Source organism: Girardinichthys multiradiatus, chromosome 17, assembly GCF_021462225.1.
Source record: "Girardinichthys multiradiatus isolate DD_20200921_A chromosome 17, DD_fGirMul_XY1, whole genome shotgun sequence".
In the NCBI taxonomy this organism is placed as follows: Eukaryota; Metazoa; Chordata; class Actinopteri; order Cyprinodontiformes; family Goodeidae; genus Girardinichthys; species Girardinichthys multiradiatus.
In genome coordinates, this window is record NC_061809.1 from 20,502,930 (window position 1) to 20,515,563 (window position 12,634).

Consider the following 12,634-nt stretch of genomic DNA (forward strand, 5'->3'; position numbering starts at 1 on the left):
TTGTCCCTGATACCATTGATGGTGTTCATGGGCAGGGTTTTATGGCATCATTGTCTGTATCCAATTTTGATCACTTTAAAATACATCAGATTTAGGGCTTTGCTTTTTTTTGCTTTTTTTTTTTTTTTTTTTTTTTTTTTACTTTTAACCCTTTTAAGACCATAATTATACAAATTGCACCTGGATTTAGTTTGATTTTCACATTAATAGAATCACAAAAAATATTCACGGACTAAGTGCTTCTGCTTATTTTTCAAAGACAACATCAACTTTCAGTATCACAGGCTCATTCGGTATTACTGTGTGTTGTTGGCTGTAAAAAAACACCCTTTATAAAGGCAAAACAAAAACACATGCCATATCATGTCTGAGCTGAGGAATCTTTGGCATCCCATGCTCCTAATACAAAATATTTGATAGTGGGTCCTTGTAAAGTCCTTGTCAAACTTTGCAATACTGTGGAGCAGTTTATTTGATCCCTTAGATATCAGTAGAATATTAGAGCTCAAACACTTGAGATTAATCAGACACCAAGAAAAAAACCAAAAACTTTCAAGGTACTATTATTTTATGCAATAGAACTATTCTCAGACATTAGTTTGCTAGTATCTGAAAAAAAAGGTTAGGCTATATGGCTTAACTATTTTACCCAAAATAAACAAGTTTTACATTATATTATATTAGGAGCTACAACAGGATCTTCAAATATAAAGACAATTATGAACTAAATAGGAAACACAACTTAAATACCAATTATATTTTTCACTTTACATTAGTTTTCCTTTACCTAAGATGCTGAATGAAAGTGATCCTGCAGTGAAATGTGAGAATGTTCGCCAAACTAAATTATACATAGCCTCTGCTGTTTTAATAATAGATATTTCCAAGGTCAAATCAACAGCAGAGCAACCAGAGATAAAACATAATTTACTTTAAGACACTATTCCCATTTGAGGTCATGTTGATTTCCATTAGAAACTGTTGGTAAAATCTCTTGAAGAAACCAGAAGGAAGAGCATATGTGGGTGTTTACACCTACTACAGAACAGTACACACGGGCAAAAGAGTACACAGTGTGCTAAGATACAGACTTAAGTCCGAATTCAACTACAATCATAACTCTGCATGTCTGAACTGTGTGCAGGTTGTTCACTGCAAGCTCCAATAAACCGCTACCAAAAATAAGCATTGCCCCTATGGAAACTGATTTTCATGCTGCTCATTCAAAGTGCCAAAACTAGAAAGTGTGTGGGAAGCTCTATGTTTAATCCCCTGTAAATCAAACTCCAGACTTTTAAGTGAGTGAGCTTTATTTCAAGGTCTATATACAGGGGTAAATGGCTGGTTAAATCCGCACACTTGTGACCACTAAGCCTTTCTTTAGCTGTGGCTTATTGATCTAGTTTATGAGCCTTTGAAAGGAAAAATAATAATCATAATGCAGTAGGGAAACGTGACATAAATCAGGAAAAATAAGCTGAAAATAAAAAAAAAGAATAGAGGTTGATAAAGCAGAAAACCTTTAGAAAAAAAGTGAGCATCAAAAAGAATAAAGAGCTTCAGTATGGTAGCTTTCTGTGAATATTGATGTTTGTTTTCACTCCCACACAAATATCTTTATCTGCTTGAAAGAACAAATACATCTGAGATTTAAAGACACCAAGGCACAAGCCTGGGGATGGTTGGAGGAAGTTAAGTATAGCTGAAGCACACAGGTTGTTGTTCTCACAGGGGAAATTCCTTTGGAGCTACAATCTTTTCACTAAGGCAACAGGCTGGTGACTTTGAACCATCTAATGCTTGACAAAAGAATAGGAGGTACCCCTATTCTTAGGCTGATGAACCAGACTTCAATTCTCACTAACCTCCTCCAGCCTGACTCACAGAAAACATTTCTTGACTACTGCTTTTTGGTTACATATAAAACACAAACATGGATGTTGTTTCTTCTTCTGTCTCATTACTACTGTATATCACTGCTGTGTTTCAAAATGTTGATCACAACACACTGTTTGACAGATTCCAGAAAATTGGGTGAGATTTTCTGGTACTGTGCTGAATTGTTTGGGTTCTTACTACTTTGTGTCATTTGGTAATTTTAAAAACGTAGCAAACAAAGATTGCATGTGAGGTTCCTCAAGGCTCCATTCTCAGTCCACATTTAACCAATAAATGTAAAATTACCTATTATTATAACATGTCTTAACATACAGTATATATGCTGGTGAAACACAACTTTATATATCTGTCAGCACATGACCACACTACCTTACAGTCACTAAGTAAGTGGGTCCACAATAGTAAAAAGTGGACGGGTCTGTACATCCCCCAGCTTAATGCAGAAAAGACTAAAAGTAATTGTTTTTGGTCCTAAATGCTCCGCTAAACTCAGTAAGCTAGAAACCACAGAGCAAGCAAGAGAAATTGAGTCTTGTTATGGACTCAGACATTAATGTAACAATCACCTAAAGTCTATTACAAAATCCACTTAGCACCATCTTAACATCATTGAATGAAGTGTTTCCTGGCAAAGCAGGAAATGGAAGAGGTGCATCCTTTTTAATTTCAGTAGGTTAAATTATTGTATTAATGTCTTTATCAATATTTATAGGAAATCAAATCAGGTGCAAGCAATCCAAAATGCTGCTGCTAGAGTCCTGACCAACAGCAGGAAAATGGATCAAATTAGCACATTCCTTAAATCACGGCATTGGCTCTCTGTTTGTATGAGCATAGATTTAAAAATCTTGTTGAATGGTCTTGAGGTGTTTGAATCGAAAGTGTTTGCTGTTTTTAAATCAGGACTAAAAGCATTGTTTTCTCCAGTACTCCTTTAAAGTTAAAGGTTATTTTATAAGTTTATTTTTATAACAACTTAGCTATTTGCTTTAAATTAGCATTTGAATGCATTTTCCTTTATCTTTTATTTTTTATTTTCTTTTAAAGAACCGAATTATCTTATGTATGTATTGTGCTATGCAAAAAGTAAAATAATTACCTTGCAAAATGTTTTAAACTCCTTGTGTTTCTAAAAGGTGGAGACATAGCATATTTAGCTGCCCTATAACTTTCTTATATTTTATCATTTCTACACTTAATCTTCAACAAGTGGGCCACTAAGTAAGGCTCCTCTTTTAAATGGGTTTCTTGAAAAGATAAATGAACAGATGCCTAGTCTTTTAAGTCAAGCCACCCCAAACGTTGCAGAAGAAAAGTGTGTCACCAAGTGTCCTGTGTGTTCTTGTCTTCTAGGCCATTTAGTAAAGAAGCCATTCTTACCCGCCTCAGGGGTCAGAAGAATACAGAACAACATGTGACAATCAGTGCTCCACAGTCGACAGCATGCTTCGATTCCCTCAGACCTTGGCTCTTTTCTTCTGGTATTATTTGCTACTTCAGAGCCGAGCTCTGGCTGACGAAGAGGCCAGTGGGGAACTGACACCATCAAGCAAAAATTCACCTGAGGAGAAATCTAGCATTTACTCGTGGTTTTCATCCATACCGAGGCTTTCTTCCCTACCATCTTTTGGCATTTTTGGGAGCTCAGATAGCAAAAATGAAGATGCTGTCTCAACTGCAACTGCCAAAAAGGTGACAGAACTAATTAGTTACTTTCAAGATCCCACAGGACCAGGAGAAGGGACCAATTCTGAGGAATCTCAGCAAACCACAACACTGACTCAAGGGCTCTTTATGAGTGTGGCGGAGATAAGAACTGAACCACCTCCCACTGGGACATCAGATTTGCAATACAGCAGCATAGCTCAGAGCAACAGTGAGGCTTTTGTTTCTCCCACAAGCAGCTTTATCAGAAATACTCTGTCCACCAATAGTGCTCGCAGAAGTAACAGTCCTGAACAAAACACAACACACAACCTAACATCGAGATCTACAACAGCTGCGACTCCTAGCACTGATGCCACTAAAAATCCCCTCTTAGATGAAGAAAGAATTTATTGGGAAGCTATTGAGAAGATTTCTTCAACAGTCTCACCAGAAACTACAGTTCCAACTGCCATGACAAGGAAAGCAGTCCAATCCACAACACCCAACCCAGGACAGGTGGAGACTGCTCAGACCTCAGACTCTGTTTCTCTGGGTCCTGTTAGTCCTTCCACCATTTCAGAAACTTATTTTGTTGGTCAACAAGAAGATTTTGCTGTTAGTGTTGCCCTTTACTCATTAGAAGAAACATCAGAAATTCACTCCACAAAAAGTCACTGGAACTTGGGCTTGTCTGAGACCAGTCTGGTGAACACTGAACAACAGCCAGTGATGTTTTCTAGTACCCTAAGGACAGATCCTACCAAGGTGGAAGTCACAACATCAGAAATTTACAGCACACAAAACACTTTAGACCTGGGTTTTTCTGACACAAGCATGGTGAATGCTGAACAACAGCCTGAAGTTTTCCCTGCTGCCCTCAGGACAAATCATAACTTAGTAGTGGAGGATACAACATTAGAAATGTACCACACACAAAGTCACTTAGACCTGGGCTTCTCTGAGACCAGTGTGGTGAACGCCAAACAAGAGGCAGTAGTCGTTTCTTCCACCCTCAGGAAGCATCCCAATTTGGTGGTGGAGAGCACAACACCAGAAATCCAGACTACACAAAACCATGTGGACTTGGGCTTCTTTGAGACGAGTGTGGTGAATGGGGAACAACAGCCTGGAGTACTCTCTACCACCCTCTGGATTAATCATAATTTAGCTGTGGAATCCATACCAAGCACAACTCAAAGCCAAAGGGCTACCTTTCCAATTGCAGAAGGTAAGCAGACTTAAGCAAATCCATGGAGACTGAATTAATTGAACAAATGTGATCAATCATGTGCAGGCAGATTTTTAGTGTTCAGTGTCGTGATGGGTCAGACATAGAGTGGTTCAAGAATCCCTCATGAAGAACAAAATATCGAGGCACGTGACGTCGCCCGGTACAGCGGAGCCGGGGTCCCACCCTGGAGCCAGGCCTGGGGTCGGGACTCGTTGGAGAGCGCCTGGTGGCCGGGTTGCTCCTCGCGGGACCCGGCCAGGCCAAGCCCGAACGAGAGACGCGAGGCCATCCCCCAGTGGGCCCACCACCTGCAGGGGGAACCGTGAGGGACCGGTGGCGGACGAAGGTGGAGACCTCAGCGGCCCGATCCCCGGATGCTTAGGCTGGCTCTAGGGACGTGGAATGTCACCTCGCTGTGGGGGAAGGAGTCTGAGCTTGTGCGGGAGGTCGAGAGATATCGACTAGAAATAGTCGGGCTCGCCTCCACGCACAGCGTGGGCTCTGGAACCCATCTCCTTGAGAGGGGTTGGACTCTCTTCTACTCTGGAGTGGCCCACGGGGAGAGGCGTGGTGTGGGTTTGCTTGTTGCCCCCCAGCTCAGCCGTCTCGTGTTGGGGTTTACCCCAGTGGATGAGAGGGTCGTATCCCTGCGCCTTCGGGTTGGGGAGAAGTCTCTGACTATCATTTCAGCCTACGGGCCGAGTGGTAGTGCAGAGTACCCAGCCTTCTTGGCGTCCCTGTCGGGGGTGCTGGATAGTGCCCCTCCCGGGGACTCCATTATTCTGCTGGGGGACTTCAACGCCCACGTGGGGAACGACAGTGACACCAGGAGAGGCGTGATCGGGAGGAATGGCCTCCCCAATCCGAGTGGTGTTTTGTTATTGGACGTCTGTGCTAGTCACGGATTGTCCATAACGAACACCATGTTCAAACATAAGGGTGTCCATCAGTGCACTTGTCACCAGGACACCCTAGGCAGGAGGTCGATGATCAACTTTGTTGTCGTATCATCAGACCTTCCGCCGCATGTTTTGGACACTTGGGTGAAGAGAGGGGCTGAGCTGTCCACTGATCATCACCTGGTGGTGAGTTGGATCCACTGGAGGAGGAGAAAGCCGGACAGACTTGGCAGGCCCAAGCTCATAGTGAGGGTCTGCTGGGAACGCCTGGCGGAGGCCTCGGCCAGGGATGTATTCAACTCCCACCTCCGGGAGGGCTTCGACCAGATCCCGGGGGATGTTGGAGACATAGAGTCCGAGTGGACCATGTTCTCCGCATCTATTGTCAATGCTGCTGCCCATAGCTGCGGCCGTAAGGTCTGCGGTGCCTGTCACGGTGGCAATCCCAGAACCCGGTGGTGGACACCGGCAGTAAGGGATGCTGTTAAGCTGAAGAAGGAGTCCTATCGGCTGTGGTTGGCTTGTGGGACTCCTGAGGCGGCTGACGGGTACCGTGAGGCCAAGCGTGCTGCGGCCCGGGCTGTGGCAGAGGCAAAAACTCGGGCCTGGGAGGAGTTCGGTGAGGCCATGGAGAAGGACTACCGGTTGGCCTCGAAGCGATTCTGGCAAACCGTCCGGCGCCTCAGGAGGGGGAAGCAGTGCTTCGCCAACACTGTTTATAGTGGGGGCGGGAGACTGCTGACCTCGACTGAGGACATTATCGGGCGGTGGAAGGAGTACTTCGAGGATCTCCTCAATCCTGCCATCATGCATTCCGTGGTGGAAACAGAGGCTGGGGACTCGGGGTTGGACTCTTTCATCACCCAGGCTGAAGTCACCGAGGTGATTAAAAAGCTCCGTGGTGGCAAGGCTTCGGGGGTGGATGAGATCCGCCCTGAGTACCTCAAGTCTCTGGATGTTGTTGGGCTGTCATGGTTGACACGTCTCTTCAACATTGCGTGGCGGTCGGGGACAGTGCCTCTGGACTGGCAGACTGGGGTGGTGGTCCCCCTTCATAAGAAGGGGGACCGGAGGGTGTGTTCCAACTACAGGGGGATCACACTCCTCAGCCTCCCTGGTAAGTCCTATGTCAGGGTATTGGAGAGGAGAGTCCGACCGATAGTCGAACCTCTGCTTCAGGAGGAGCAGTGTGGTTTTCGTCCCGGCCGTGGAACACTGGACCAGCTCTATACCCTCTACAGGGTGCTCGAGGGTTCATGGGAGTTTGCCCAACCGGTTCACATGTGTTTTGTGGACCTGGAGAAGGCATTCGACTGTGTCCCTCGTGATGCCCTGTGGGGGGTGCTCCAGGAGTATGGAATCGGGGGCCCTTTATTAGGGGCCATCCGGTCCCTGTACGAGCGGAGCAGGAGTTTGGTCCGCATTGCTGGCACTAAGTCGGACCTGTTCCCAGTGCATATTGGACTCCGGCAGGGCTGCCCTTTGTCACCGGTCCTGTTCATAACTTTTATGGACAGGATTTCTAGATGCAGCCAAGGGCCGGAGGGGGTCTGGTTTGGGGACCAGTGGATTTCGTCTCTTCTTTGTGCAGATGACGTGGTCCTGCTGGCCCCCTCTAGCCAAGACCTACAGCATGCGCTGTGGCGGTTCGCAGCTGAGTGTGAAGCGGCTGGGATGAGGATCAGCTCCTCCAAGTCCGAGGCAATGGTACTCGACTGGAAAAGGGTGGCTTGTCCTCTTCAGGTTGGAGGGGAGTTCCTGCCTCAAGTGGAGGAGTTTATGTATCTCGGGGTCTTGTTCACGAGTGAGGGAAGAATGGAGCGGGACATCGACAGACGGATCGGTGCGGCTGCCACAGTAATGGGGGCGCTGTGCCGGTCCGTTGTGGTGAAGAGAGAGCTGAGCTGAAAAGCAAAGCTCTCAATTTACCGGTCGGTCTACGTTCCTACCCTCACCTATGGCCATGAACTTTGGGTCATGACCGAAAGAACGAGATCCCGGATACAAGCGGCTGAAAATGAGCTTCCTCCGTAGGGTGGCCGGGCACTCCCTTAGAGATAGGGTGAGGAGCTCGGCCATCCGGGAGGGGCTCGGAGTAGAGCCGCTGCTCCTCCACATCGAGAGTAGCCAGTTGAGGTGGCTCGGGCATCTATACCGGATGCCTCCTGGACGCCTTCCTCGGGAGGTGTTCCAGGCACGTCCCACCGGGAGGAGGCCCAGGGGACGACCCAGGACACGCTGGAGGGAATATGTCTCTCGGCTGGCCTGGGAACGCCTTGGGCACCCCCTGGAGGAACTGGAGGAGGTGTCTGGAGAGAGGGACGTCTGGGCGTCTCTGCTGAGTCTGCTGCCCCCGCGACCCGGTCCCGGATAAGTGGAAGACGACGAGTACGAGTACGAGTTTGTTCAAGGACATCTCCGCCATGAGATCTGAGAATAAATAAAAACGAGATGCTGCTGAAAATATGTATGTATCAAAAATTTTAGCAGCCTTGTATAAAATATGTTATTTAGCATATCCATTTTAAAAATACTAATAATAAATATCAAAGGTGAATTATCTTTATCATGGAGCCATCATTTTGCACACGTTTTTAATATGGTATCATTATATGATCAGAATTACAAAATTGATACTTCATTTGAAATTAAATTATTATGGTGGACCTTCTCACTAACAGAATAGAAAATTAGGGTATTAGCAAACCCTCAGCTATTTTGCTGATTAATTAAGGAAGCAGAACGTAAACAAAAACCCACAAAGTTGAAAGTAACCATTTCAGAGTATTATCAGCTGATTAGAGGTCTATGTTCATCAAAAGGTCTCTCTGTAATGTAAACTCAAGATTTCCCACATAATTTGGATTTTGTTTATTGACTTAAATATAAGGAAAGGTTTGTAAGAACAAAAAACTAGAATTAAATGAGAGAAATGACCTCAAGGTGAACAACCTTTGTTAGTTTCCAAGCAGAACTTGCACGATTATAGAACAGGATAAGAAAGTGCCTACTTATGGTGAATTTCTTGGAATCGACCGCTCCGGGTTCTGTTCCTTTCCCTCGCAGCTGGAAGGATTTCATGCCCTGTTATAGCAGTCTTTTGTCTGAGCAGTAAGGTCACTCTGAGGCTGGAAGGCTGTTGGTTCTGTGCTACAGTGTGGATGTTCCGGTGGTTCTTCTCGTCCTCCTGAAGGCAGGCCAAAGCAAAGCTTAATGGAACTTTGAAGAACAATAAGTAGAAAAACAACAAGCATGTGGAACATAACCATCCCAACCAAACCAACTTCTTGATTAGGCTTGAAAAAGTGGGAGGGAGAACTTCTATAATGGTGCTGAGATCCATTAGTCTCTGACTATCAGGTATTAGACAGCTCCGAGAGATTGCCCCTTGTTATGTCATCAAGTACCGATCACCATTCCAGGGGAAGAATTTGGTAGACATGTTTGTGACATATTAAACCAAGGGGTAACAGAATCTACTATTTTTTCAAATCTTGTTTACATTTTTATAGAGAGAACATTCTAAAACACTAGATGAGAAAACATGAGTGTTGCCAGATCTATTTTACTTTGGCACATACCTCAGGATTTATATCTTCTGTGCCTTAATAATACCTCCTGCAACAAAACGTTGTCAATGTTAAACAACAGAAAACCTAAAGACCCCCTTTAAGAGATTCCAAGAAACTCAAACTACTTAGAAGAAAAATATAAAGGAATAACTAAACACTAAATAATTATGCATTTCACTGTTTGTCCAGATGACGTTGCATTGTAGAGCTTGTTATATTTTAAAATGCAGTGAAAAGTTCAGTGCATTAAAGAAATGTTGCACATACATCATTAAACTTGGAATCAGTAAGTTAGACTTACTGATTTCAACTGCAAATGGTAATGCAGTTTTACAAAATGGTCATGTTGTACTGAAGCAGGCAGAAAGCTTTTGATTCACAGCCTAAGTTCAGTTCATCTCAGATTGTTTTTTCATACGTGTTGTCCCCTTGCATTTTCATGAGATCATTAAAAATATGAATATACAGTATGTCATGCAATAAAATGCAAATTAATTATTAAATCACACAATGTGATCTTCTGGATTTTTGTTTTAGATTCCGTTACTTACAGTTGAAGAGTACCTGTGATAAAAATTAAAGACTTTGACATGCTTTGCAAGTGGGAAAACCTACAAGATCAGCAGTGTATCAAATATTTGTTCTCCCCAATGTACATCAGGTGGAGCATTACAGCGTTAGCCGTAATACTCATCTTGTGAAAGTAAATCTGTTGGGCTGCTTCTTGACATTCAGACAACAATTCTGAGTGCCAAAAATAAATAAATATGTGCAAAGGTCAGATTTGTTAAGTTTTATGTCTGTAGAAAAGTAAAAGCCTAGAATCAAATTACAAATGGTACACTGATAAATATCTTAAAAGAATATAGACTAATTTCTAACATAACATAATGTTATTCAGTAGTCAAACTATCAAAGGAGTCAAATGATTGTACTGTTGAACTTGAAGAGAGAACTGCCAGCAACATAAGAGCACAAGGAAATATGAGCTGCTTTAGAAACACAGTAAAATAATTACACAGTCTTATTAAATTTCCAATGCATCTATCAAGAATAATGCAATGGAATCCATTGAGCAATATGCTTGGTGATGTGTTGTTTACTTATATCATTTACTATAAATCCAATGTTAATTTTCCATTTCAATGTTACTTCCAGATGTAATAGTGTGTTTAAAATTCTCCTCATCCCTCAAAACACAACTTTAACCATCTAGAATCAGTTTATGAAAGCCAAGACCTCTTCAGCTCTGGATGAGTCATCCTGTAAATAAAGAGAAGACAATCTAATGTGCAGACTTTATTTATCCTTACATGAAAATTGAAAGCTGAGGAATAAAACCAGCTACTGGTAGAGAATATGTCTTAGGAGTCCCTTGTTTGACATTGAAGTGGTACCACATTTTTACTGCCCATCCCCCTTAAGTGGTGTGAGGCTGGTGTCTCTGTGCTTAATGAGATTTCAGAAGGAGATCCTCCTGCAAGTGTAGACACATTTATTATGTTGGGTCAAAGGTTGGACAAGAAAATGATGAGTCAATTATTCTAAGCATGGGAGGCTTTGGTATGCATTTGATGAAATCATGATTGATTGAAGTCTAATGTTGCCATCCCGATGCATGTCTCTTAATATAGACTTTAAATATACCATGGCATTTAAATGAATTTCAGACTATAATATATGACATTGTGTCATCTTATTTTCTTTTCAGATTAATCAAAATATACATATATATATATATATATATATATATATATATATATATATATATATATATACATATATATTTTTTTTTTTTTATAGACCAGCTGTGTTGGAATGCAGCAATCCCAGATTTGGATCTTGCACCCTGTGCTGAATCTGCTGGATGTTTTGTCTGTGACAATTGTTGTGTCTGCTCTTGTTTTTAGCTGTGCACTGTACGGTGGCAAACTGCAAAGAGAGGGGGTTTCAGCTGGGCGGAGAGGGCTTCTGTGTTCATGTATCAGTATTCTGAATGCACACGCAGCGAAACCACCATTTCTCCTGTGGGACCGTCTGTTTGCCAGTCGCTATTAGGATGGTGAACAGGCTTCTTGCCATTTAGACTGATCCAGCAGTCCCGACCCCCTTTCATTTTTAAAATCTCTTTATCTTTGTACAAACACAAATCCCTTTCACTGTGTTCCATGGACATAGAATTCAGCTTTAGGGACACTGATGCTTGGAAAAGGTGAGGTAAAAAGGGTGAGAAATATATAAATACATATAAATGTACACAGTACCTTTGGACCAATAAGTATTAAAATATACACTACCCATTCTTGCACAATGTGAGTAATTTCATGTCTAAAGATGCCAATATCTTCACCACAAGAACAGGTAGCCTTTCATGCATCAGGAGAGCATTTGCTATATGGCCTTGCCCTTGAGAAGGCTGTCAGGGATGAAAACGAACAGCAATGCTGTGCATCTGTGTCAGATAATCTATTAAGCCACCATGCAACATGAGCAAACAAGGGCAATTATGAAAGAGGAGGACAGGAAAGAAGTTGGGGATGTAGGAGAGCCACTAGTATTAATGCATTGAATTTTTATACTCCCCTACCTATTTTTCTGTGTTAAATCAATAAGAGAGAATAAACCCATAGCAGACAACAAACAATTTCTAGCCTGCAAGGATGAGTTATCTCTGTACTGAATCCTTGAAACTTTTTTTCTTGTATTTTTAAGAAACCATTTTTTTAAGTCTGACCAAATTTTTTTCTCTATTGTTCGTCATTTCTGGATAATTATTATTTTTTTCTTTCTGAAAGTCAACCAAAAAAAAAAATCTAATTTTCACTTTTCTCTTCCTATATTTTACAAAGTATTTTTGACTTTTTATATTTTGAAAAAAATTCAATATAAGAGAAAAGAGAAAAATTGAGAAGTTTATTTTTCTAAGGGTAATACTCTTTTCTGCCACTAGAGGCACTTAAATAAAACTCAACTGGACGAGTTGAACGGTTAGTCGAAGGCCTGTGATCCAGAAAACAATTCCCTATGTTTAAAATACTTACAGACTGTAACAAATACATAAAGAGCAAAATTATCCATTCTTAAAAAAAAAAAAAATCTTGTTTAGATAAAAAAAAAATTGTTGATGGATTTTGTTCCAGGAAAGAAAATCTAAAAACCTAAAATAACTTAGGGTCACGAGAAACACAACTTTTGAGAGAACTCTGGTTTAACTTGGAAAATTTTAATTAAAATAAACATTACAAATAAAGAAATATTCTGTGACCCAAGAAATAAACGTGAAAGCGTGATCACTAACAGTTTGAGATTAGAAAATGAAGGATTTTGGTTTTAATTATGGGCCCAAGCAAAAAACTGACATTGCAATTTCTTAAGTGTTACACCAT

The 12,634-nt window shown here is 42.1% G+C and overlaps 1 protein-coding gene across 1 annotated transcript in view; it reads left to right on the forward strand.

Moving 5' to 3' along the window:
- The window catches only part of prrt4b (proline rich transmembrane protein 4b), a 44,213-nt gene that overhangs the window by 6,357 nt on the left and 25,222 nt on the right, over window positions 1-12,634 (forward strand). Inside the window, exon 2 of the mRNA XM_047389426.1 lies at window positions 3,253-4,774. Coding sequence (XP_047245382.1) covers window positions 3,343-4,774 — 1,432 coding nt within the window. The 5' untranslated portion in view covers window positions 3,253-3,342. The remainder of the gene's footprint in view (window positions 1-3,252; window positions 4,775-12,634) is intronic.